Here is a 27,804-nt window from a genome sequence, read left to right on the forward strand (position 1 = left end):
GACCAAGTTCGACATACGCAGTACAGTTTTTCTATACTCTTTACCAGACTTGTGTCATCAATCATCAACATTCGCTGGGCAGGATCGGAGACGAAAAATAGTGCTGCCATCATTGCATAGGTCAGAAGATACACCAAGAGATGACCAAAGAATTTATTACACACATTTAACAGCCCCATTAATTTAAAAACCAATACATTTATTACACAGTTATGTTATACAATCATTATATACAACCAGAAAAAGAGAAGAAGAAGTTTTTTTCTATGCTCTACCAGACATCGGAGAGCAGCTCTGAGTCGTGTCATCAACGGGACATTCACTGGGCATGATCGGAGAAGAAAAGAAGTACATCCTTTCCCATATTTTACTTATCCCCCTCCATGAATCTGCCGCCCTGAACACGTCTGTATCACATTTGTACTCTTTCAAACATGAATTGTACAAATGTGGTTACTTTCTATCACTTGACTTGACAAACGCTGGTCAAGTTCGCTGTGTTTTTCTCTTTTTTCAAGCGTGTTGTAAACCAGTCTTTTCACACTCTTCTTTGACGGCTGAACACTGTGCTCAATACTGTGCGTATTGCCATCTAGTGGACACTTCTATATTGCTTGCGCATGCGCTGTTGCACGCGGACTGTCCGCGCGGTCTCGAAATTTGGCCTGCACGCGGCCAGGGTGTGGTACCCGAAGGCCGAAGTATACCCGGGGCTTTAACGCTCCGCACACACGTGCAGTGTAAACGAAACGAGACTTAAGATAAACGCACCAGGGTTAGATGGAATCAGTTTGAGTGTGAAACCAGACCAACGCTGCGGGGAGCACCGGGAACAATCAAGCCTGGGCTTGGACCATGGCAAACAAGCCCAGTGTGAAATCCCCTAATGCTAAACCAGTGAAAATGAAAGGCTCAAAATCCTAATGAATCAAATAGGAATGACTCAGAAATGAGTCAAAGAATGCACACATATCCCCTGATCCACAAATGCAGATCTTACTCATTGCACTCAAATTCTGACATGAAAATTCTCAAAAAAGAGAAAAGGAAAGTTCTCAGCTGGCATATACAATGAGTAAAAGTCATTCCTGTAAGTCACATGACATGTAAGAAAGTGAAAGTGTTTTGTTTGTTTTTTTAAACAATTGTGCTCTTGGAGTGTACTCAACTGTTTTATTTTGAGACAGCATGAAATATGAACTAAAATGTGCTTTTAATATACTATCTTTGTATTTAAAAAATATATTTAGTTACCACTTGTAGTACACTATGGGTTCAAATGAACTATAATAAATAAATATAAATATCAAATAAATAACATAAATGTTGATTTGTGTGTGTGTGTGTGTGTGTGTGTGTGTGTGTGTGTGTTATTTCCACAAATAGTTTAATACAAAATACAAACACTTCACTTTCACCTTCACTTTCTGCTGTGTTATATAAAGACCAGCAGAGGGCTTTCATTTGCAGTTTGGACCTCTAGAGTTGGACAGAAGACACAGAAATCAACACTCAGGTTTGTCTTTATTTCCTCAATACTGTGAGCGTCTCCTGTTACTCCTGTGTCGACCGGTGGGTGTGGCTGGGAGAATCTGAACATCGCGAGAGTCTGTACCTAACGTTGTCTGTGTGGACTAATTGAGAAAATGATTAGCACCTGTTTTGTCCTTTATAAAAAGGAAGCGTGCGAGAATGCGGGGAGGCTTGTATCATTGGAGTGTTGTGAGTTTGCTTCTGTTTAGCTTGTTTGGTTTTTTTGTTCGTGTTTATTTATTTTGTCTTGGTTGTTTCTTTGTATTTGGTTCTGTCTAATATTTTTACATCATGTGTCAGACAGAAATTGGTAGTGATGGGAAACCGAGGCTTTCTGAAGCATTTGAGGCTTTCATCAAATTGTGCTGAAAAATGGTTCATTACTCGGAGCTTTTAACACAGTGCGCATTTGTGACATCTGGTGGTCAGACTTGTTTTCTTCATATCTAAATCATTGCGGAGCAGATATACGGTTTGAAAAATCACGTGACCAAAGCTTCAAGTCCGTGACATACGGAATCACTCTTGTCTTGAATCTGTTTTTATCTAATCTGACGTAATCTCATCTAAATTAATTTGTGACAATGAGACCACAACTCGTGTCATGTGTAACCTGCATGGTCAACGGATTCACATATTTGTTCAGTAATATAAAATATACAATGATGTGATCATAACTGACATGAGTAGTTAAAAAAATATTTTAGATGAGCTGTTTAACCCTTATGTTCTGTTCGGGTTCTCTGAGACCACAGCAATAAAACATGATTAAATGCATTTTCCTTTATGTATCAGTGAAGCGCCAATGTTTTCAAACCAGCTGTCTCGACTTTCCGATACTGCATGACGTTTGAAGCTTCAAACGTCATCAATCACGTGGTATTGTCATTTCGATACAAGCATCGGTACAGTGTGTGATACAATAGTGGTTTGAAAACTGCGTCGGAGCATCGGAGCCCCGGTATCAACCGTCCCATCACTAGAAATTGGGGTTATTTTTGTACGGAATTTTCTGTTTTATATATTTTTTCTATTTTTTTAATAAACACTCTTGTTTAACCCTTACCAACTAGGGGTGGGAATCGGAGGGTAGCCTACCTCACGATACGACACAAATCATGATAAATGGCACACGATAACGATAATATTGCGAGTCAGCAATTCTACGATAATCGATATATCGCTAGACAATCCTATAATCGCGATATCGGTCTTAATATGAAAACAAAATGCAAGTAAAAAGGTTAAGTGCAGGTTAACGGATAAATCCGATCTTCAGTTCCTGCGATGTACATTTAATAGAGTTCACGTCACCGAAAGCAAGAAATATGACGTGCATTTTATTGACCATCAGTTAATTTCAAAATCAAGACCGCAATGGGAGAGAGCGGCAACAGCACTGGTAAGGTCTCATTACTTTTAATGAAGATAATCGTGTTACGCGTCTGCGACTTACCTTCACTTTCACATGCGGCAGTTTGCGCATCAGCTTGCTGAAGAGATCTGCGGCGATACGTGATGCAGTAGCGTTGTCCTATCTGACTCTCACATGATTTAAATTAGGGCTGGGCGATGTATCGAATGCTTTTGTCACGCGCATTTCTTCAGTAAAGCCGGTTCCCTGATTACCGCTAAATCGCCATCACCTGCTTTCAAATGGTGCGGCATTTAATAGACAGAGCCGTAGATCACTGATAAGACACGCAATATCGCGTTCAATATTGACGGCGATACATATCGATATTGAACGCGATATTGCGTGTCTTATCAGTGATCTACGGCTCTGTCTATTAAATGCCGCTTCATTTGAAAGCAGGTGATGGCGATTTAGCGGTAATCAGGGAACCGGCTTTACTGACGAAATGCGCGTGACAAAAGCATTCGATACATCGCCCAGCCCTAATTTAAATCCGTCTCAAATGCGTTTCGGAGGGCATTTAGACCTGGTCTTTTCACGATCGGATAGCTGTCAGATCAGAGAAAATGCATGAAGTGACCAGGTACAAACAGACCCTTTGACGTTCTTCACCGAGTGCTTAGATATACACGGGCGTTCGAAAGCAGGCGTCTATCAGCGGATCCCTAATATATGCTTTCAAAAGCTCTCGTGTGTATCTAAGCGCTCGATGAAGAGTTTCAGTTTTAGTATTTTTGGGAGAAGTAAAATTTACATATGTAGTTTCAACAACCAGATGCATTTAGACAGATGCATAGACAGTTTTGACTGGAATGCGTCCCAGACCACCTCCTGAAGTGGTTTGAGCGATCGGAGCGTCAAAGATGTCTAGTTTGTCACATCAATGGTATAAAAGTGTGTCAAGACTTTGAACTTAAATGTGGCTGGGGCATCTATTTTACTCACACTGCTGTCCGCCATCCTGTTAATAACCTCTTTTTCTTAGGCTAGTTAACTTCTGTTCACGTTTCCCTCATTCATGTGTTGAGCGCCGCCTTGAAGTAGTGACGCTTTGAGCAGAGAAATCTATTTATAGCGCTTTATTGTGTTTTAATTAAAATATCGATATTTGGCGCAGCGATACGATTCTCGCACGGAGAAGAACGACGATATATCGCCATATTGATATTTTGTCCCACCCCTATTACCAACCTCCTTTTATTTGTCGTGGCTTGAGCCGGTCGTGACAATATTATCAATTTTATCACTTTAAAGGGGTCATTTAATTACTCATTATGACAGGGGTGATATGAGGCCACTGGTCCAAAAAGTAAAATAAGAATCGTGCAACTCTTAACACAAATTAGAATAACACATGCATGTTCATCTTCCTCGCTGCAGCAGCAATGTTTTGAAATGTTATGTATTTAGCCCCGTATGTTTTGTCAGTTTTTGAATTGTTTGTCAACACACATTAGCATCTACTAATCTCCAACCATTCTGACTAGTGCTGGCTATTTGACAATTCATAATCATTCATAATTATTCTGAGCAATAGGATATAAAATATATAATATAAAATTAAATAAGTGGCCTATATAAAACGACAAAATAAACATTCATCAATCAGTACTTTTACAAATTATTATGCATGTGGCATATCAGTAAGATTTCAGTAGAATAAACATTCAGATTTTAGTTTTTCTAAGAAAACGTTTGTTTATTTATCCATGTCTTTTTAGATAACTGGTATCAATCTCAGACAAAATAACTTGCCAGGTCTGTGAAAACCCTACTTAGAGGTTGTTCCACATTATTAAAGGATTAGTCCACTTTATATACACTTTTCCTGATAATTTACTCACCCCCATGTCATCCAAGATGTTCATGTCTTTCTTTCGTCAGTCGAAAAGAAATTAAGGTTTTTGATGAAAACATTCCAGGATTATTCTCCATATAGTGGACTTCAATGGCTACCAACAGGTTGAAGGTCCGAATGTCAGCTTCAGTGCAGCTTCAAAGGGCTTTAAACGATACCAGACGAGGAATAAGAGTCTTATCTAGCGAAATGATCAGTCAATTATTGTCATGTTTATTTTATATAGTGTGAGCAAGGGGGCCCCCTGGTGGTTCGGGAGCCCTATGCAACTTCCCTAGTTTGTGTATAGGGAGGATCGCCCCTGCTTGAACCCCTAATAATTCCAGGATTGTGGAGGGCCCCTTGTTCAAAGCTACATACAGTGATTACATATTCCTGATCATCAACCCATTAAAGAATGAGACACACAGCAACTCAAAGAACAACCTTACAGACACACTAATGAACAAGTCAAAGATCACACTCAGGGCGTCAAGTAGGGGGAAGGGTGACAGAGTGCATACGGCCCTTGATTGAATGAGATTCTCTCCTTTATTAAAACCCTCTAAATTATATTAAAATATAAACTTTATATCGCTAATAATTGTCTAAATAATTACAGCTCTGTGGAAAAGAATTATCTTCACTCAAGTTTGCATTTTGACTGTAAGTTCTGCATAAATGCATCGATAACAGCATGCCAGATGAGATGGACTCATTTATTCCGATGATGTATTTGTTCCTGAAATTGTATGCCTATGTGTTCCAGTGAAGTATTTGTCCTCATTTAGCCTAAACAACACAAACCTTTTAAAACTTAAATGATTAAGTTTATAAAAACTCCTTTGTCATTTATTTATGATCTCCTTTGAGAAAGAGTAGACTTTGCCAAATTAGTTTGTCTATTGTTAATATTAGTGTTGCTGTTGCCGTTGTAATATGAAGATGACATTTAAAATGAAATATAACTTTCAACACCTTTTTGTGTTTAAGATTACTGAAAGGAAGAAAGATGGGTTTGCAGTTTAAATCTGAAGCAACAAAAATGAGCTCCAACCCGTGAAGAAGAAGCTGAAGAGGAAAATATATCAAGGCACATCCAAGGTTCTCTTCCCAAAATGTTTGATCAAGCTCGACCCGGAGCTTCTGTAGCTCCCTTCCATTTCCATTTATGCATTTGGCAGATGCTTTTATCCAAAGTGACTTACATTGCATTAAACTATACATTTGTGTCTGAATATGTGCAATCTCTGGGATCGAACCCATGACCTTGGAATTGTTAGTGCCATGCTTTAACCACTGAGCTACAAGAAAGCTTCCTACTGAGCTACCTTCCCTGGAAAAAGAAAGCTTGTTTGCAGCCATTTTGATACCGGTGTCAATGAAATGTTAAGTCAGTGTCGTTTTTGTGCTGGACCACATGTCTGTTGCTAGGGAAAAATACTGCTGAAATTCCAGCTTGCTGCAAATTTCACACATTTATGATTTTAGTGGAGTCTTCATCCAAAGTGACATGGAAAGTACAAGAGGAACAAAGTAATTCTTCAAGGAGACAAAAATATTAATAATTAGCAACGGCAGGTTTTCTTGACAGCTAGATTAGGAAGCAAATTATTATCTGTACTGTATCTTATATTGTCAAATTAACAGTAACTTACTGGCAACAATTATCCACTAGCTGCTGTATTTCATACCACAGTAAAATTACTGTAAAAATAAATACAGTAATTTTGATGCAAAAACAGGCAATGAAGGCAATGAGTTTCAGGCAGTCCAGCAATGTCCGAGATCATATTTGAATAAAGAATAATACATTTATTAAGCAAAAATTATAGTGACAAACAAATGTAAATAATAACAAAATAACAAAAGTAAATAATAGTTTATAATAAAAATCTAGAGTATTGTATTTAACAGATGATGAGTGAAGATCAGAATAAAGAGAAAGAAGGAACAAAATTAAGATATTGCCAGAATGAAATGAGAGATGAAGCAGAAACCAAAAAGAGCCCCACTATCAAAGACCCAGTCCGTTTTATACCATAAGCATAGCAAAACTTACATCCCACTCAAACTTATGTTTTGGTCTAATAAGAAAAGGTCAAACAGACTTATCCATTATGTCATAGTTGGTGTAACGGCTAAGTCCGAGTGACTGGCCAAATGTCAAAGATAGATGGAAATATGAGGTGTTGTTTTGACACCCTTAAGAGAATATTACAGATCTTGTGTTATCTCATGTCTGCAGAGATGAAAAAAGACATAGTTTCATACAGTGAAGTTCAAATGAGCAACTAATTCTGAAACCATCATCGCTTCTGCAGTACTTGGCAGGCGTCCAATATCTGACCACAAAGTGTCAACATGACCTGTCACATTGAAACACTTGAAGAACTATTGAAAGCATGCATACTTTTATATATAAAATTAGAATAACCATAAAGGAGTACAATAAAGAGTAAATACTTGAAATTATGATGAGGATTAATATATGGAGCAAATGGAGTAATATTGATAAATCATAAGCCAATAAAATACATGAATATGAATATCGACCATTTTGGATCCATCAAGTTTTAAGCATTCAGTAAAAAAAGTAAATATTATACAATATTTTAATTTTACTTTTATACATTCAATAACACAAGGTTTCATCTTTTACATTTCATAGCTGAATTTCAATAGAATATACAAATTTAACAGCATATTAATCATATTTTATTAATGATCAAAATACAATTATAGCCACACCAGTAAAGTCACAGTAACAGTGGAAAATAGGCCGTGACACATAAACTCGAACTCCTTCTAGAGCTTTAATCGATCTAGAGTTTTCACTGAAGGGCGTGTCCGTGGCGGCCTGACAAAGTCTGATGTTTCGCCATGAAAGAGGAAACTGTTGTAACTCAGGCATACAGTGTCTGATCTGCTCCAAACTTCACATGTTTGATAAAAGTTCTGGTCTGAAGACATCAACATGGCAATATTTAGTTACGGTCAAAGCGCCACCTGTTGGCAGCAGGAAGTGTGGCACTTTCAAATGACTTTGCCACATTTCCCTTGTATTTACTCGCTTACATGCATGTCACTCACTGTTCACTGTTTTCCTAAGGTGGTGGCTGTGAGTCTGGGTGCGAGGGCCCTTCCTTCGCTGCTTGCAGCTTTAATTTACATTATTTTAAGATGATAAATTACAGAAGATGAGAATCTTAATATTTAAATCCTCAACAATACACCCTTTCCATTAATGTTCAAATGTTTGTTGAAAGAAAAGTCATGCAATTCAATTATTTGTTCTGTGATTTAAAATAGTATTTCTTTTCAGTAGTGGATCATGTCTATCATCAACATGACGTGTGGAGAGATTAATTCCTCAGTGGGGTTTGTGTTCGTGATTCTGTCTGTGATTCTGAATCAAACACTCATTGATCCTGATTGTGAGCAGAGCTGGTATACTGAGGTGACTGTTACACACACACACACACACACACACACACATGTCCGTTTTTGTGAATTGTGGGGTCATTCCATAGGCGTAATGGTTTTTATACTGTACAAACTGTATTTTCTATTCCCCTACACTACCTCTACCCCTAAACCTACCCATCACAGGAAACTGTGCACACTTTTACTTTCTCACAAAAACTCATTCTGTTTGATTTATAAGCCTTTTGAAAAGTGGGGACATGGGTAATGTCCTCATAAATCACCTCTTTTTGTAATACCTATCCTACACAGCAAAAGGACTCCGTGGCGGATCGTCCGCGGAGGTATCGCGGCTTCCGGAACGTATCCCGTATCGGCGTCCATTTGAGCGCAGTGATGGATTCGCAACGAAGGTGGATTGCGGACACACCATGGCTCTGCTCCGCATCTGCGATTAAAACCTTACCTCCGCGGCGGGTCTGTTTGGCATAACCTGATATTGCTGAGTTCAACATGTTCCTGGGTCAACATGTTTGTTGATCCTGGAACAACATTCAAATCAACTGGTGCTTCTACATCAGTGTTATTCATCTATCATTTCCCTCTGAATTTTGGGATAACTTATGGGTAGGGTTAGGTTTAGGGGTAGGAATTGGGTTAAGACTAAATTTTCAGACTAGAATGATGTTCCAGGATCAACAAAATATGTTGACCCAGGAACACATTGAACTCAGTACTATCAGGACGTGCATTCGTTTGGGACCCCCAAATTGATACAACCGTTACAGTAAAGGCGCGTGCGCGTCCGCGGATTCGACATGGGTCCGCTCAGGATCCGCTGATTGACAGCAGAATTTACTAATGTGACAGTCACGTGGGTTTGGCGACTTGAATGCGGATCCGCCTAGGAGTCTCCTGCTGTGTGGGATGCATACCCATATTATTATACACTTTTGTGTCCTGATATGTCACAAAAACGCAAACACACACATACACTGACTGTGAGCAGAGGTGACTGTTTCACACACACAATTACTTCATCCTCTTGATTTCTTCAGGATGGGCGTCTGTTAGCAGATCCATCGAGTCCACACAAACTGAGTGATCCTGTGACATCTGTCTCATCTGATCGACTCATCTGTGTGAATCTGATACATGAGATCATCTGTGATGAATCAAGAGTAAGCCAACTCAGTCAATCTGTTTTCATATTTAATCCTTCATGAACTCTATAAATGCTTCTCTAACTCTTCTTTCCTTCATTACAGTTGACAATGGAGACCATGTTCAGAGGTGAGAGAGAGACTTCAGTAAAACACATCAATCTGTCCTGATTCAGATCCAAACTCTGTGTTGAAGTGAATCTGTTCTGATTCAGATCAAACTCTGTGTTGAAGTGAATCTGTTCTGATTCAGATCAAACTCTGGGTTGAAGTGAATCTGTCCTGATTCAGATCAAACTCTGGGTTGAAGTGAATCTGTCCTGATTCAGATCAAATTCTGTGTTGAAGTGAATCTGTCCTGATTCAGATCAAACTCTGTGTTGAAGTCAGTCTGTCCTGATTCAGATCAAACTCTGTGTTGAAGTCAATCTGTCCTGATTCAGATCAAATTCTGTGTTGAAGTGAATCTGTCCTGATTCAGATCAAACTCTGTGTTGAAGTGAATCTGTCCTGATTCAGATCAAATTCTGTGTTGAAGTGAATCTGTCCTGATTCAGATCAAACTCTGTGTTGAAGTGAATCTGTCCTGATTCAGATCAAATTCTGTGTTGAAGTGAATCTGTCCTGATTCAGATCAAACTCTGTGTTGAAGTGAATCTGTTTTGATTCAGATCAAACTCTGTGTTGAAGTGAATCTGTCCTGATTCAGATCAAACTCTGTGTTGAAGTGAATCTGTCCTAATTCAGATCAAACTCTCTGTTGAAGTCAATCTGTTCTGATTCAGATCAAACTCTGTGTTGAAGTCAATCTTATGGAAGTAAATTAATGCCAAATGTTTTTGAAATAAAAAGCTTGTTGAATTGCTCTAACTGAAAACAAATATGCACTACATTAGCTGTACTTGCATTTAGATGCACTGTATTTTTAAGGCTTGCATTTTTATGGGATGAAATTCAACATGGTCGTATATTTAAGCTGTGAATATTTCAATTAAAAATATTTCACACACATTTTCATTATTAAAAATTCAATCATTCATATTCACATTTCAAATTTCACTTCCAAGATATTTATTCTGTTTAAAAATACAACCTATAAAATTCAACTAGCAATTTTCAGTCCATTTTATTTCGCTTTACAAATTCGCTTCCACAAATTCAGTGGTTCAAATTCGGCAGAAAATTCAACATTTCACATCCGGGAACTGCAGGAAGAGCAGTAGAGTGCCGATGCATCATCTCTATCTGCTGTTAGTCTTCTTCACTAGCAGGTGCCGCTAGCGGCTGTTTAGGAAGACCAAAGCAACGCTAGTAAATCATCATTCATTCATAAAAACGGATTTACAGAATTAGAGCAAGCATAAGTGAATATGTGATGATTATCAGGGCCAGTATAAATGCAGAAAAGCTGATAAAGACACAAAAGCTGCATTTATGTTTAATTCAGTGTATTTACGCTTACTTTCCCAGTGTAACGTCTCGGTTACATAGGTAACCCTCGTTCCCTGAAGGAGGGAACGGAGACGTACGTCGGACAGACCGACGAATAGGAATCTCGCTAGAGAGGCCAATCTACTTCGAGTGTAACTAAACGAGCCAATGCACATTGGCATGCAATCATATGCATCAGCTGCTCGCCTCGCAGCGCGGGTATATAATGAGCAGCAGGTGCGTTGCATCTTCAGGTTTTCGCTGAGGAGCCGAACCCAGCAGGCGGCAGCATCAGCAGGACAACGCCTGTGGCGACGGGACGTACGTCTCCGTTCCCTCCTTCAGGGAACGAGGGTTACCTATGTAACCGAGACGTTCCCATTCAGTCGGTCACGTTCGACGTACGTCGGACAGACCGACGAATAGGAATCCCTACCAAAGCGCCACAGGGGCTGCCTTCTTCCAGCGCTCTGTCGTGAGCCACCTGAACCCCCTTGCCTAAGGACGGTGGGACCAGGCTCACGCAGAGAGGGTCGATCACTGTTGTTCCCAAAACCCACTCAGTGCGACAATTGGATAACGCTGGGAAAGCGTAGCCTTACATGCGATAAGGAACGCTGCGGAAGCCATATCCTTCCCCGAAGGAGTTATATGGATAAGTACAAATGGACTAACCTTGTAGGTTGTACAACATATGGAAGAACTGGGGTGACTCCACTCGGTGAGAGATGGGTTCTCCCAGAGGGAAAGACACGGGCTTCGTTTAGGAGCAGCCGTGGAAAAAGCCATATGGGATCCCCGTAGGGTCACACATATGGAACCCAGCCTAAATCCGGTTCTCAAGGATACAACGGAGTATAGGCCTGGCGCCAGACGCTCCGCCACGTCGGCTGCCGAAGGGTAACCGGAGGACTCAACAGGGTCTGCCCGTAGGGACTCTCTGGAGAATAGAATGCGCATGTAGCGCAGCAAGCCGACACTAAGCCGGGGCCTCTCCGTGCCTCTGACCTGAGGCGAGAACACGGGAGGAGACCGGCTCGACACGAAGGCTATAGTATCTAGCGAACGTGTTAGGTGTCGCCCAGCCCGCAGCTCTACAAATGTCTGTTAGCGAGGCGCCACGAGCCAGCGCCCAGGAGGATGCCACACCTCTCGTGGAGTGGGCATGCAACCTGAGCGGGCAGGGCACGCCCTGAGCTTGGTAAGCCAGGGCGATGGCATCCACTATCCAGTGGGCCATCCTCTGCTTGGAGACAGCCTTTCCCTTCTGCTGGCCTCCGTAACAGACGAAGAGTTGGTCTGAGGTCCTGAAGCTTCGAGTTCTGTCTATGTACAGTCGCAAGGCGCGAACTGGACAGAGCAAAGCCAGGGCTGGGTCTGCCTCCTCCGAGGGCAGCGCTTGCAGGCTCACCACCTGATCCCTGAAGGGAGTGGTAGGAACCTTGGGCACATAGCCAGGCCGGGGTCTCAGTACCACGTGGCTGTCACCCGGCCCGAACTCTAGGCACGATTCGTCGACCGAAAATGACTGCAGGTCCCCTACCCTCTTGATGGAGGCCAATGCCACCAGCAGCAAAGTTTTCATAGAGAGAATCTTTAAGTCTGCTGACAGCAAAGGCTCAAAGGGAGCAATCTGGAGTGCTCTGAGCACCAGAGTAAGGTCCCAAGAGGGTATGGAGGGGGGACGAGGAGGATTTAACCGTCTCGCCCCCTAAGGAACCTGACGACCAGGTCGTGCTGACCAACAGATTTGCCATCTATGTGGTCGTGGTAAGCGGAGATAGCAGCAGAATGGACTTTGAGGGTGGAGGGGGACAGCCTACGCTCCAACCCTTGCTGCAAGAAGGAAAGCACGACACCGATCGAGCATCTTCGGGGGTCTTCTCGGCGAGAAGAGCACCACTCGACGAACAGGTTCCACTTCGAGGCGTAAGCACGTCTCGTAGACAGTGCACGTGCCGAAGTGATGGTGTTAAGTACCTCGGGGGTAAGTCACCTAGAACCTCCGCGTCCCGTCCAGGGACCAGACATGGAGTTTCCAGAGGTCTGGACGCGGGTGCCAAAGAGTGCCCCGTCTCTGAGAGAGGAGGTCCTTCCTCAGAGGGATGGGCCAGGGAGGGGCTGTCGCGAGGAGTGAGAGTTCTGGGAACCAGGTCCGGTTGGGCCAGTAAGGCGCAACTAACAAGACCTGCTCCTCGTCCTCCCTGACTTTGCACAGGGTCTGTGCAAGTAGGCTCACTGGGGGAAACGCATATTTGCGCAGGCCCCGGGGCCAGCTGTGAGCCAGTGCGTCTGTCCCGAGTGTTCCCTCGGTCAGAGAGTAAAACAACTGGCAGTGGGAGGTTTCTGGTGAGGCAAACAGGTCTACCTGAGCCTCTCCGAACTCTCTCCAGATCAGCTGAACCACCTGGGGGTGGAGTCGCCACTCTCCGGGCAGCGCAGCTCGTGATAGCTCGTCGGCCACACGGTTGAGCACACCGGGGACATGAATGGCGCGAAGCGACCTCAGATGCTTCCGACTCCACAGGAGGAGATGGCGGGCGAGTTGCGACATGTGACGGGAGCGTAGACCACCTTGGCGGTTGATGTACGCAACGGTCGCAGTGTTGTCCGTACGGACCAGTACATGCTTGTCGCGAAGCAGGCCTTTGAGGCGGCTCAGCGCAAGGCGTACTGCCAGCAACTCGAGGCAATTGATGTGCCAATGCAGATGGGGTCCCGTCCAAACCCCTGAGACTGCATGCCCGTTGTACGTGGCACCCCAGCCGGTGGCAGAAGCATCTGTGAAAACCACAGCATGCCGGGACACTTGTTCTAGGGGCACTCCTGCCCGGAGAAACAAAGGGTCCGACCACGGACTGAAGGTTCGGCGGCACTCCTGAGTGATTGGCACCCGGAACGTGCCGCGTTGCCACGCCCATCTCGGGACTCGGCCGTGAAGCCAGTGCTGAAGCGGTCTCATATGAAGCAGCCCGAGCGGTGTTACAGCCGCTGCAGCCGCCATATGCCCCAGGAGCCTCTGAAAAAACTTCAGTGGGACCGCTGTCCTGCCATTGAATCGTATTCAGGCAGTTCAACACCGACCGAGCACGTTCCTCTGTGAGGCGTGCTACCCGTTCGACCGAATCCAACTCCATACCGAGAAAAGAGATCCTCTGCACCGGGGCGAGTTTGCTCTTCTCCCAGTTGACCTGAAGCCCCAACTGGCTGAGGTGCCTGAGCACTAAGTCCCTGTGTTCGCACAACTGATCCCGAGACTGTGCTAGAATGAGCCAATCGTCCAGGTAGTTGAGAATGCGAACACCCTGTTCTCTCATGGGAACAAGGGCTCCCTCCACGACTTTCGTGAAGACGCGGGGAGACAGGGCCAGCCCGAAGGGTAAGACTCTGTACTGATATGCTCGACCTTCGAACGCGAATCTCAGGAATGGCCTGTGTCGCGGAAGAATCGAAACATGAAAGTACGCGTCCTTCAGGTCGATCGCTGCAAACCAATCTCGGGGACGGATGCACTCGAAAATGCGTTTCTGCGTAAGCATTTTGAACGGTAGCTTGTGAAGGCTCCGATTCAAAACTCGCAGGTCCAAGATCGGTCGTAACCCGCCGCTTTTCCTGGGTACAATGAAGTAGGGGCTGTAGAACCCCAACCTCAAATCGGCTGGAGGGACCGGCTCTATCGCGTCCTTCGCCAGTAGGACTGCGATCTCCGCACGCAGGACAGGGGCATCGGCATCTTTCACTGTAGTGAAGAGGACGTCCCTGAACTTGGGGGGGGGGAGCCGGGCGAACTGAATCGCAAAGCCGACCCTGATGGTCCGAAGGAGCCAGCGAGACGGACTGGGGAGCGCTAACCCAGCTCGCAGAGACCGTACAAGCAGGACCAAAGGGACCACCGGTGTACCCGCAGCAGGGCAGCGAGGTGGAACACAGGGACGCGGCTCGGGGGCTCTCTTTGTGAGGCGGCCCGAAGCGGCGTCACAGTGTGCTAGGCAACACTTACCTGGCTCCACGGATGGACAGAGGGAGCAGTCGAGGCTTTGGCTGCCCGCTGCTCGCTGCTGTCCGCTGGCGACAGAAGAGGGGGATGAGAGTGGTGAGGTTTTTCTCCTCCCACTGCTCTCCAAACCCTCTTCAGACCTGGAAATGGAGGAACTGCTCTTTAAAATTTGGGTACCGCTGCCTCTTGGGTCAGTGGCGGAACAGAAACAAACCCAATAAAGGATTTACCACCTGGCCCTCCTCCAGGGGTGGAAGAGCAGCCCCACCCATCTCTGGGTCGCCCGTCTCAGGGGTGATTCTCACCAACCAGTTAAACAGCTGCAGAGACGGGAGGCGTCATCTCCCCGCAATGGATACAGCAGAGCCTGCTGGGCCGGAGTTTCTTGCAGGGGACGACACCCTTGGCGACGAGCAGACTGAGGGGCGGCCCAAGAGGAACTCAATGGTTTGTCATGGGAAGCTCCCCTATCCGCTACTAACTGAGGAGAACCGCTGGGCTCAGTCCTCGACAGTGTCACCGAAAGGCCACCTCGTAAGATGGGAGCATTGAGAAAGCATTTAGCTTGACAACCTCTCACACCTCACAAGGTAAGCCAGGGGGCACTTCTGGACCACGGAGGTGGACATCGTCTGGCTGAGGGCCTGCGCCGTGACTTTGATCACGGTTAGTCAACAAGCGCAGCTCAACCCCAGCACAGAACTACCCTCATGCAAAAAGAGTGCCTTGGCCTCACATGCAGGGTGGGTGTGGTCTGTGTACAGCCACCCCATCCAAGAGGGTAGTGAGAGAGGAAAAACTTATGCAGATTGGCACCTTTGGCATTCCATATTTATGGCACCAATATACCCCCATACTGCCAAGTTTTCCATGCACATCTGGAAGACCCAGGAAAGCATGGCTGTAAACTCTGAATCTGAGTCAGCATAAGCACACACCATTACAGTGGGCAGCGTCACCCTCATTTCCAGAGCATAACAGCACTCTCTCCGATGCTGCAATCGACGTCTGTCCCTCAGCTGGAGCTCTGAATGAAATGCTAGGTTCCCCTATGAAAAGGACCAGCAATCCAATCCAGAAACTGCACAGCTTGCAATGCGCTAGAGAGGGAGGGGCCCTAGGGGGTTGGTTCCCCGAAGGAACCCCTCAACCTCATGTCACCCAAGCCATATCAGCAAAGTAGACCTCTTCTGGTGCACCAGAGAGGGCGCTACAATGGAGATTACGCAAGGGAACCGCGCATCTAGAGCGCCGAGCGAGCGCTGGGTTGCCGTGACAACCCGCGCTGCAGCCCGGCAGCTCGACGGCACACGACACGCAGAGGAGCGAGAGGTTTGCTCTCGCTGATCTCCGCGGTCTCCCAGAGTGTCGGGCAGAGCCGCGGCTGTGCTTTTACACACAAGCGGCAGCTGGCCAACAACAGAGGGGACTCAAGCTTCCCGGAGAAAGAAGAGTCACGACCGGCGTGTCGACGTGATCATGTTCTCATATGAAAACATGAACACCCACGAACATCATTTCAGCACGCGCCCAGACATGCGAAACGGTGATCGTGGCCGTCAGTGAGGACAGGAACGATCGCATCCAGAAACACAAGTAGGATGTCGTCTTTAAAAAGACGCGAATCTACTTGTGTAAGCTCTTTCAGGGACTTTACTCTTTTAGAAGTGCTGAAGCACGCAGGGGAACGGCCACCGCAACACAGACAGGGATTGTGTGCAGCCTGTCATGTGCTTTCTCTCTCTTTGAAGGCGCTCACTCTTACCAGCCGTAAAAACGGCTTTTCAGCACTCAAAAGCGCACCGTACCGGCCGTGAGAACAGCCTTCTGACGCTGTCAAACAGCTATTTGCTCAAAAACGGCAAACGAAACAGAAAAAGAGAGGACGTCGACCCCGCTGCTGTGCTGTTCGCCCGCACTCGGAAAAAAAGAGAAGTTCAACCAAAAGCTTGACTCGTCTTCTAGCAGACACTCGCTTGCAGAGAACAGGAACAACACCGTTCGGCTCCGAAGCGAAAAGCTGAAGATGCAACGCACCTGCTGCTCATTATATACCCGCGCTGCGAGGCGAGCAGCTGATGCATATGATTGCATGCCAATGTGCATTGGCTCGTTTAGTTACACTCGAAGTAGATTGGCCTCTCTAGCGAGATTCCTATTCGTCGGTCTGTCCGACGTACGTCGAACGTGACCGACTGAATGGGAACTACAGCTTTCTGTACAGTGAACAAGATAACGTTATTGCCCGATGCTGGTGTACAGATCAAACGTTAAATCTGAGATAGACATATATTTCTCTCTGTTGCTTAGTTCCCTTAACTTTATATCGCGGCGCTGTGTTGTAATACTAGGGCTTCCCTCATCCGTCATAGGATTCCCCTGCCATCAGGACAAAAACTCTTAACACAGCTTAATGGACTCGTACAGTGATATAAAAGACCAAACTCGCACCTCATTTGTGATGTAGGTTAGACTATATAGGCTCCAAGAAAGCAGATACTGGCATAAAGTTGATTTGACGCTGAACGTTTGATTATGATACTCGGAAATTTAGGGACCGTCTCTAAAGTTACGACATTTGGTATTCACGTTTCTACCTTCTACCAAACTCTTGTAGACACACATGCACATATACATATTCAAACACACCTCACTCAAAGTACATGCATATATATATATATGCTATTTATTTATTTATTTATTTATTTTACACGTTCATCACACTATTTTTTTTTACTTTGTTCATTTTTTATTTTACCTGATCATAGATTATCCTGCTTATACAAATTTTAAATAAAATTTAGAAATAAAATTAACTAAGTAGAACTAATTGTGTGATGAATGTGTAAAAAAAAGAAAAAGTATATGTGCATGTACTTTGAGTTGAGTGTGTTTGAATATGTGTGTGTGTGTGTGTGTGTGTGTGTGTGTGTGTGTGTGTGTGTGTGTGTGAGAGAGAGAGAGAGAGAGAGAGAGAAGGGTGCATCACTCTTTGACCTGGCACCTATAGATGAACACTTCACAGGTAGTTTTGGTGACTAAATCATTCTCATCAAATGCTATTGAGCTTTAAATTATGGCATTTTTTTGTATAATCCAATACAGTAGTGAAATACATAGCAATCTTTACATATTACTTGACAGTTTATTTGGAAACACTTTACAGTAAGGTTCATAATGTATTAACTAATGTGAACTATCCATGAGCAACACATTTGTTGTTGTATTTGTTAATCTTTGTTAACATTAATAAAAATACAGCAGTTCATTGTTCATGTTACTTCACTGTGCATTAACTAAAGTTGACAAATACAACTCTTGGTTTTAGTAATGTATTATTAAATGCTGGAATTAACATTAACAAAGATTAGTAAGTGCTGTAGAAGTGCAGTTCATTGTTCGTTCATATCAACTATTTAATATAAAGTGTTACCTTTTATTATAATAAAAATCAAAAATCTAAAAGGTTTGCATTATACCTGACAGCTAGATGAACAATTTACAGTTGGTTTTGTGACTAAGTCATTCTCTTTAAATGCAATTGAAGGTAGAAACGTGAATACAGAATGTCGTAACTTTAGAGACGGTCCCTAAATTTGCGAGTATCATAATCAAACGTTCAGCGTCAAATCAACTTTATGCCAGTATCTGCTTTCTTGGAGCCTATATAGTCTAACCTACATCACAAATGAGGTGCGAGTTTGGTCTTTTATATCACTGTACGAGTCCATTAAGCTGTGTTAAGAGTTTATATGTCCTGATGGCAGGGGAATCCTATGACGGATGAGGGAAACCCTATTATTACAACACAGCGCTGCGATATAAAGTTAAGGAAACTAAACAACAGAGAGAAATATATGTCTACCTCAGATTTAACGTTTGCTCTGTACACCAGCATCGGGCAATAACGTTATCTTGTTCACTGGAGAGAAAGCTGTAGCTACACTGGGAAAGTAAGCGTAAATACACTGAATTAAACATAAATGCAGTTTTTGTGTCTTTATCAGCGTTTCTGCATTTATACTGGCCCTGATAATCATCACATATTCACTTATGCTTGCTCTAATTCTGTAAATCCGTTTTTATGAATGAATGATGATTTACTAGCGTTGCTTTGGTCTTCCTAAACAGCCGCTAGCGACACCTGCTGGTGAAGAAGACTAACAGCAGATAGAGATGATGCATCGGCACTCTACTGCTCTTCCTGCAGTTCCCGGATGTGAAATGTTGAATTTTCTGCCGAATTTGAACCACTGAATTTGTGGAAGCGAATTTGTAAAGCGAAATAAAATGGACTGAAAATTGCTAGTCGAATTTTATAGGTTGTATTTTTAAACAGAATAAATATCTTGGAAGTGAAATTTGAAAGGTGAATATGAATTATTGAATTTTTAATAATGAAAATGTGTGTGAAATATTTTTAATTGAAATATTCACAGCTTAAATATACGATTGTGTTGAATTTCATCCCATAAAAATGCAAGCCTTAAAAATACAGTGCATCTAAATGCAAGCACAGCTAATGTAATGCATATTTTTTTCAAATAGTGCAATTCAACAAGCTTTTTATTTCAAAAACATTTGGCATTATCTTACTTCCATACAATCTGTTCTGATTCAGATCAAACTCTGTGTTGAAGTCAATCTGTTCTGATTCAGATCAAACTCTGTGTTGAAGTCAATCTGTCCTAATTCAGATCAAACTCTCTGTTGAAGTCAATCTGTTCTGATTCAGATCAAACTCTGTGTTGAAGTCAATCTGTTCTGATTCAGATCAAACTCTGTGTTGAAGTGAATCTGTTCTGATTCAGATCAAACTCTGTGTTGAAGTGAATCTGTCCTAATTCAGATCAAACTCTCTGTTGAAGTCAATCTGTTCTGATTCAGATCAAACTCTGTGTTGAAGTGAATCTGTCCTGATTCAGATCAAACTGTGTTGAAGTGAATCTGTCCTGATTCAGATCAAACTCTGTGTTGAAGTGAATCTGTCCTGATTCAGATCAAACTGTGTTGAAGTGAATCTGTCCTGATTCAGATCAAACTGTGTTGAAGTGAATCTGTCCTGATTCAGATCAAACTGTGTTGAAGTGAATCTGTCCTGATTCAGATCAAACTCTGTGTTGAAGTGAATCTGTCCTGATTCAGATCAAACTGTGTTGAAGTGAATCTGTCCTGATTCAGATCAAACTCTGTGTTGAAGTGAATCTGTCCTGATTCAGATCAAACTCTGTGTTGAAGTGAATCTGTCCTGATTCAGATCAAACTCTGTGTTGAAGTGAATCTGTCCTGATTCAGATCAAACTCTGGGTTGAAGTGAATCTGTCCTGATTCAGATCAAACTCTGTGTTGAAGAGAATCTGTCCTGATTCAGATCAAACTCTGTGTTGAAGTGAATCTGTCCTGATTCAGATCAAACTCTGTGTTGAAGTGAATCTGTCCTGATTCAGATCAAACTCTGTGTTGAAGTGAATCTGTCCTGATTCAGATCAGACTCTGTGTCGAAGTGAATCTTCTGTAAGTGAATCATGATGATTATGAATGTGTTTTTCAGTGTTTAATGACACAGACTCCAGCGGCAGATTGACGCAAACTCCAGATTCACTTGAGTTCAGATGATGACTGAGTCTGAAATATCTGACTGAAGATCACATATAAGACACCTATTTAGATAAAGAGAATATATAATGTATAGCTCATTAATTCATGTGTTGTTGTTTTTGTCAATCAGCTGATATTATATTGTGAGGCTTGTATAGATCAGTTGAGGTGGATTTTGGCTCTTTTCATCATCACTATTGTTCTTCTGCATTTCTCTTTCATGCTGTATAAAAAGATGTTCAGCTTCAGATCTTCAGAATCATTCTGTCAGTGAGACTTCAAATACCCTTATGGAACAAAAATATATAGAAATATACTGCAAAATATAATGCGATATATTATAAAATACATTTCCATATATGAGAAACTAGTGCATATATTTTTCAATATACTGCAATAAATGCACTGACCATGTATGGCTATATATTGATACATATAAAATATTTATAAATGAAGACAAAAATAGCATTACATTCATAAAGTTTTATCCTTTATTATGTGCATATACTGTACATACATGTTTCCATATCAATGTGAATGTATTGTACACACACAATGAGTTACAACATACTTCTAGTTCCCAGCATGCTTTGCTTCTGACTGCTAAAGGAGAGAGAGTGTTAAAATGAAGTGCTAGTTCATGTGTTTTGCTCAGTATTGATATATGAGGGAGATCTGTTAGTGTTTAAAGGTTTTCTGGTATGTGTGAGTTTTTAGGGTCACCATTGTGCTGAAGAGTAGAGTCTGAGGTTAGGTTATGATCCGCTGAACAACATTAAGACTATAATAACTTTATTTCAAAAGTAACGGCTGTGAACGCTCTATCACAGTGATAGTCTCTTTGGCAAGAACTTTACGTTTGTTAACTAACTTGAAAATATGAAACATTTAAAATGTAAATAATTATAAAATATAAGAAATGGTTTACATAATATATTTACCATATATGTGTATATACTGTATGAGTAAATATTTCTGCAATATATTATGCATGCAGTACCATATCTGATCACATTTTAAATCTATATTATGAAGTATATTACTGAATATAATATGACATACATTATACACTCACCTAAAGGATTATTAGGAACACCTGTTCAATTTCTCATTAATGCAATCTAATCAACCAATCACATGACAGTTGCTTCAATGCATTTAGGGGTGTGGTCCTGGTCAAGACAATCTCCTGAACTCCAAACTGAATGTCAGAATGGGAAAGAAAGGTGATTTAAGCAATTTTGAGCGTGGCATGGTTGTTGGTGCCAGACGGCCGGTCTGAGTATTTGACAATCTGCTCAGTTACTGGGATTTTCACGCACAACCATTTCTAGGGTTTACAAAGAATGGTGTGAAAAGGGAAAAACATCCAGTATGCGGCAGTCCTGTGGGCGAAAATGCCTTGTTGATGCTAGAGGTCGGAGGAGAATGAGCCGACTGATTCAAGCTGATTGAAGAGCAACTTTGACTGAAATAACCACTCGTTACAACCGAGGTATGCAGCAAAGCATTTGTGAAGCCACAACACGCACAACCTTGAGGCGGATGGGCTACAACAGCAGAAGACCCCACCAGGTACCATTCATCTCCACTACAAATAGGAACAAGAGGCTACAATTTGCACGAGCTCACCAAAATTGGACAGTTGAAGACTGGAAAAATGTTGCCTGGTCTGATGAGTCTCGATTTCTGTTGAGACATTCAGATGATAGAGTCAGAATTTGGCGTAAACAGAATGAGAACATGGATCCATCATGCCTTGTTACCACTGTGCAGGCTGGTGGTGGTGGTGTAATGGTGTGGGGGATGTTTTCTTGGCACACTTTAGGCCCCTTAGTGCCAATTGGGCATCGTTTAAATGCCACGGCCTACCTGAGCATTGTTTCTGACCATGTCCATCCCTTTATGACCACCATGTACCCATCCTCTGATGGCTACTTCCAGCAGGATAACGCACCATGTCACAAAGCTCGAATCATTTCAAATTGGTTTCTTGAACATGACAATGAGTTCACTGAACTAAAATGGCCCCCAGAGTCACCAGATCTCAACCCAATAGAGCATCTTTGGGATGTGGTGGAACGGGAGCTTCGTGCCCTGGATGTGCATCCCACAAATCTCCATCAACTGCAAGATGCTATCCTATCAATATGGGCCAACATTTCTAAAGAATGCTTTCAGCACCTTGTTGAATCAATGCCACGTACAATTAAGGCAGTTCTGAAGGTGAAAGGGGGTCAAACACAGTATTAGTATGGTGTTCCTAATAATCCTTTAGGTGAGTGTATTAGTAAATATATTTGAAAAACATTATTTATATATATATATATATATATATATATATATATATATATATATTAAAAGCGGCCATTTATTATGTATTATTCAATATATTGTAATATATTTACACAATATATTTTTTCTGTATATTTTCAAGTATACTGTTAAATCATGTAATATATTGATCATTCATATATGGGGGTATATATATTTTCCTTCCATAAGGGTAATCATGGAAGCTAAATGATGAGACTGACATTAAGAGGTGAAAATATAATTTATGATTTACTCCTCTAACAAGTTATGGCATATCTGACATGATGTCCTTGTGACTGATATTGCACATTCACATTGCACAATCTCTATATCCTAATTTATTGTTAATGTAATTCATTTTCCAGGAGCTCTTTGCTTCTACCTTCAGTTAAACTGCTAACAGTGATTGTAATTAATTACCTAAAGTATATTATTTGCTAACTACATTCTTTAAATTGTAATGTTGACATCCATTTTCTGTAAAGCTGCTTTGAAATGATATGTATCGTGAAAAGCGCTATACAAATAGATTTGAATTGAATTGAATTGAATTGAGTACAAAGTTAAGCCGTGTGTTCACACAAAACATGGGAAAATGAAAGCACACAGCCAATGAAAAACACAAGCTATGTGCAGCACAGCACAAGACACAACATATATGGAAGCCCGCGGCTGATGTAAACACAAACCATGCGTTACACAGAACACAACACACGCTGACAGAAGAGCGAACTCGAAACTGAACTAGACTCGAGTGCTGGGATCCAAACACCACGCTCCAAACATGAAACTAGAGACCACGGTGTACACTAGACTGAAGTGACAGAGGCCTGACAAAAACAACTTCATTTCGTTAAAGACACAAAATAACTCTGTATAGATTTAGAGTTTTCTGTACACTGATGAAATTGATTTTTACTGCTTGTGTTCAGTTTATTTATTTAAAATGAGTTAAAGCAACACAACGGCTAAACATTTTTTTTCTTTTTGTTCAATCCACCTTAATATGTTCAATTCACATTTATTTGTGTAGCGCTTTTCACAATAGCCTACATGTCATTTCCAAGCAGCTTTACAGAAAATACATGTTTCTTCATTATGATTTAGAGTGATCTGAGGTTACTGTCCAAATTAAGTCTATATTCAGAAATGTACAGTTCTAAGATAATACAATACAATACGTAGATCGGTAGTTCCCAGCATCCTTTGTTTAGTGCTGAAATTGCTGAAATTAAGTGTTATTTTATGTTTTTGAGTTCAATTACAGAAATGTTCTGATCTAAATCCAGTTATGACTGGTTAATGTGAACAGACCTTATTTTTGTTTTGTAATGGTGTTTAACATTTATTTATTTATTTATTTGCACTATACTGGGAGAATTTTTTATTTTTATTTTTTTAAACACTGAATTTCAGAAAAATATCATGATTCTGTTTGCAACAATAATGAACCGGAGGATCTGGATCAGACCATTTATAAACATGTACACCAAGATCATCAGCAGCTGCCGATTGAATTTGGAGGAAACTTTCATGGTCTTAATTACAAGAGAGAAGCAAACGTTGAGATTCAAGTACTACTGCAGAAGACTGAAGGACTGACGATGGAGAATGAAGAGAAATCGATCAAAAGGAGTAGCAGCATGGACATGCTTATCAATTGTAAGTTGTTGTCAATAATGCAAGTTTCTATGTGTTGTGAGATCTAATTAAACATGTTGATAAATGAGTGATGGGATCTTCTTCTGTAGTTTCAGATGAAGGTCCGGATGAGATTGATGAGATTTCTGAGATGAAAAACCAGATCGGACTGGGAAATACTCACAGCACATGCAGTGATGAAGTGCGCAGCATTTACTTTGAACAGAACCGCTCTGAGATTAAACCATGGCTGGTCATCTTTGTAATTAAATTAAAAATAGTCATTTGATAAAGAGTGCAATAAAGCAAGATAATTAGGGTGAATTCAGGGTGATTGGGACACTTTTTGCCATTGATATGAACTGGAAAAAGTGTCAATCTCCCTGAATTCACCCTAATCAATTTAAAAAGTCTATTATTCATCTCTTGTGTCTTCGACAGCGTTTTAATCATTGGTGTGGATAACACCATAAAAAAGTGTGTGTAGCTATAGCTACTCCCCAACACTGCATTTGAAAACAGTTTTCATTTAAACGCTCCTCATCCACACTATATATTAATATCCACACTATATTATATTACAGTTTTTTACAGACGCTAGGACACATTTCTCAATAGTTAGGTCACTTTTGCAAAACTCTTCACACAGTGAGCACAACAGAAGGCTAAACTGAGGATCAGTTATCATTGCTTTGGCACAAAATGCATTCAATGACTACATCTCTCAAATTTCATGAATTCTTTTCTCACTCAGACACAACAACTGCCAAAACTCTTTGTACGTACAGGCCAATCTGCACATGCTTACATACTGTTTTCAAAACTGTTAAACTTATGTTCAAAACAATAACATCATACAAAACTGAATAAGACAGAAATATGCTGCATTTCTACAGTAATATTTTAATAAAATATATTCTGAATCTAAAAAATCAAATACTATCAAAGCAATTAGATGAAACTGAACACCTAGCTGTCACAGACACGTCAGGTTCCACCTCACTTCAGTACCCGCGCACCCAATCACCAGCGTACTAATCACCGCCACCTGAAGCTCATCACATCAGTCATCAACACCAGCACTTAAACCCCACACTCACACACACTCACTGTCCGGTCTCGTTTGTGTTACACCAGTTGTAAACTTACCTCAAGGACTCCCAAAGCGATACTTACCCAGCCTCATCATCTCCTTCGTCTCCATTGTCTCCAGTCTCCTCGTGTGCCTACCTGCCAGTGTGTGTGAGTGTTTCCATCTGCCCTCTCCAGCGTCTCCCTCTTCATTCATCTGCAACAACAACAAGGACAGTATTATCTCTCATTCCACCTCTGAGATCTTCCACCACTTCATTCACCACCCGTTTTGCTCTGCTGTTTGCTCAATAAACATCTTAACTGCTTTTATTCCTGCCTCCGGTGTCTCTGTTATAACACTAGCATTCATTTTTCAATTTCATTATCCATTCAAAAAGGAAAACTTCGGAATAATTTTATACTGTTATGTAAACAAGGTTCATGTAACAAACTGCAGTGAATTATAAACAAAAGACAGTGTTATTCTTGTTTTGTTAAGAAATTTTACAAAAGAAAACACTGTATAATGATACCTGATGTTAGTGTTTTTAGGTCAGTGTTTTATGACTGACAAAGTGTGTTTGCTTTGCTAGTGTTCTGGAAGAATGAGTTGATTTGAGACCTGAATAAAGTGTTTTGGTAGATTTAATGCATTTTGAATGTGAAATGAACTGCTGTGCCAAGATGAGAGTTGGTTATGAGAACTGTGTGAAGAGTTTTGAAAAAGTGGCCTAAGTATTGAGAAATATGTCCTAACGATTGTAAAAAACTCTAATGTCAGCCCTGTCTGTGAAACCGGGACTTCATTGTCAAAACAATGACACCTATTTAAATGTTTTGGATTTTCTTTTCAAAGTAATAAAATGTTGTTTAAAAAATGTTTCCGGTGCAAGTAAAAGGCTATTTTCAATCAACAGATGAGTATGGTGAACCTATTTTTCTGATTACTGCTGACATAACTGAGCAAGAAGATGTGCTGGATAGTTATCTTCAAGGAACACTAATACTGTCTGATTTGCACATAACGTAACTGCTGAATTTGTTAACTTTCAGCGGGGTTGTCTACATTTATGCTGAGTAATGTAATAGTTTGACTTGTCTAGAGACAGCTGTGTTTTGTGTCCTTGCTGCCAGCTAGACAGTAACTCGGTCAGCAATACACAAAATCATTGGACAGATATCCATATTCAATGTCCTGGATATGATTGCAAAGTACACAATTATAATAGTACAGGGTAATAAACCCCATTGCTTAATTAGTGTAATACATTAGTGTAATCTGCTACCGCTGTTTACGGACATCTAAATGGTCTATTGTCCTTAATAGAAAAATGTTATGTGAACTCATAAACTGATTATATTAAACTGCATGTGTAAGCGCAGATTTCTAGTTAGAATAAGTGTTATTTTGTGTGTTTTTGCACTAGATGAATATAGTGAGAGATATGTTTGCGTTTAATCTTCTGTTCTGATGGTATTTATAGGCTTTAAGCTGAAGAGTAGAGCCTGTAGATCAAGGATTGGTTACAAACATCTAGTTCATATTTACTGCATGTTTAACTGTATGCATGGAAGTGTACTGTGATAGTCTCTTTACTAATTACATTAGTACATGCAGGTGTATTGTGATTGTGATACGTCTCTTTACTAATTACTGGGGCTGAGCTTTCATGATTTGATTGGATTCAAATTCACAAGCTTACAATTCAGTTCTGATCTTGATTTTGTTTTCATATTGATTCATTTGGTATATATATATATATATATATATATATATATATATATATATATATATATATATATATATATATATATCAGGCTGAGTATAGGTCAGGTTTTCTCAAGGAATAGAGTCTCTGAATGAAAGCTGTAAACTACACTGGAACTGTACAGTCGCATTACAGGTTAAAATGAAAAAATGATTTGAATGCAAACATTTTACTTGCACATAAGGCAGTGTTTATTCCAATAATAAAGTTATTAATTAATTAACTTTTTAATGACATAATTAGGTTTCTATATTTACACTGAAACTCATTGTCTGATTGAGCCGGATGAAGGAAACCTGTCTGGTAACAGGGTCAGTGGTGTGGGGAGTGAGGCGGGTGGCTTTAGCTTCTGAAGCGAACAAACTGACTTCTAATCTGTCTTTAATCTGAACTTATTCTTCTCCCTTCTTCCTTCACAGCTCGAAAAGGAGTTTATTTTAGATAAAAATGAAGAAAATCATATTATTGCACTCATAAACATGGCTCCCTTCCTGGACCTTTACTGATCAGAAGGGTCAATATGGTTAGGGTTTGACCATTAATGCCCCAATAAGGCAGCATCCATTTATGATTTATTTTTAGCATACTGTTTTATAGTGTTC

General features: G+C 41.3%; 1 protein-coding gene across 5 annotated transcripts; it reads left to right on the top strand.

The window, feature by feature from the left end:
• The first annotated feature begins 1,479 nt into the window (after window positions 1-1,479).
• LOC137007973 (uncharacterized) lies at window positions 1,480-25,862 on the top strand. 5 transcript variants are annotated; one of them, XM_067369760.1, is made up of 8 exons: window positions 1,480-1,516; window positions 5,781-5,891; window positions 8,113-8,247; window positions 9,272-9,394; window positions 9,482-9,506; window positions 24,135-24,380; window positions 24,470-24,561; window positions 25,573-25,862. In XM_067369760.1, the coding sequence occupies exons 3-8, from the start codon at window positions 8,122-8,124 to the stop codon at window positions 25,603-25,605; spliced, it is 645 nt and encodes a 214-aa protein (XP_067225861.1). In that variant the 5' UTR covers window positions 1,480-1,516; window positions 5,781-5,891; window positions 8,113-8,121; the 3' UTR covers window positions 25,606-25,862. The 5 variants fall into 5 exon arrangements, with proteins under 5 accessions (XP_067225861.1, XP_067225846.1, XP_067225827.1 ...); XM_067369745.1 differs by lacking the exon at window positions 25,573-25,862 and having other exon boundaries at window positions 8,100-8,247; window positions 24,470-24,669; XM_067369726.1 differs by lacking the exon at window positions 25,573-25,862 and having other exon boundaries at window positions 24,470-24,669.
• Window positions 25,863-27,804: the final 1,942 nt, after the last annotated feature.

This window comes from Chanodichthys erythropterus, chromosome 3, assembly GCF_024489055.1.
Source record: "Chanodichthys erythropterus isolate Z2021 chromosome 3, ASM2448905v1, whole genome shotgun sequence".
Taxonomy (NCBI): domain Eukaryota; kingdom Metazoa; phylum Chordata; class Actinopteri; order Cypriniformes; family Xenocyprididae; genus Chanodichthys; species Chanodichthys erythropterus.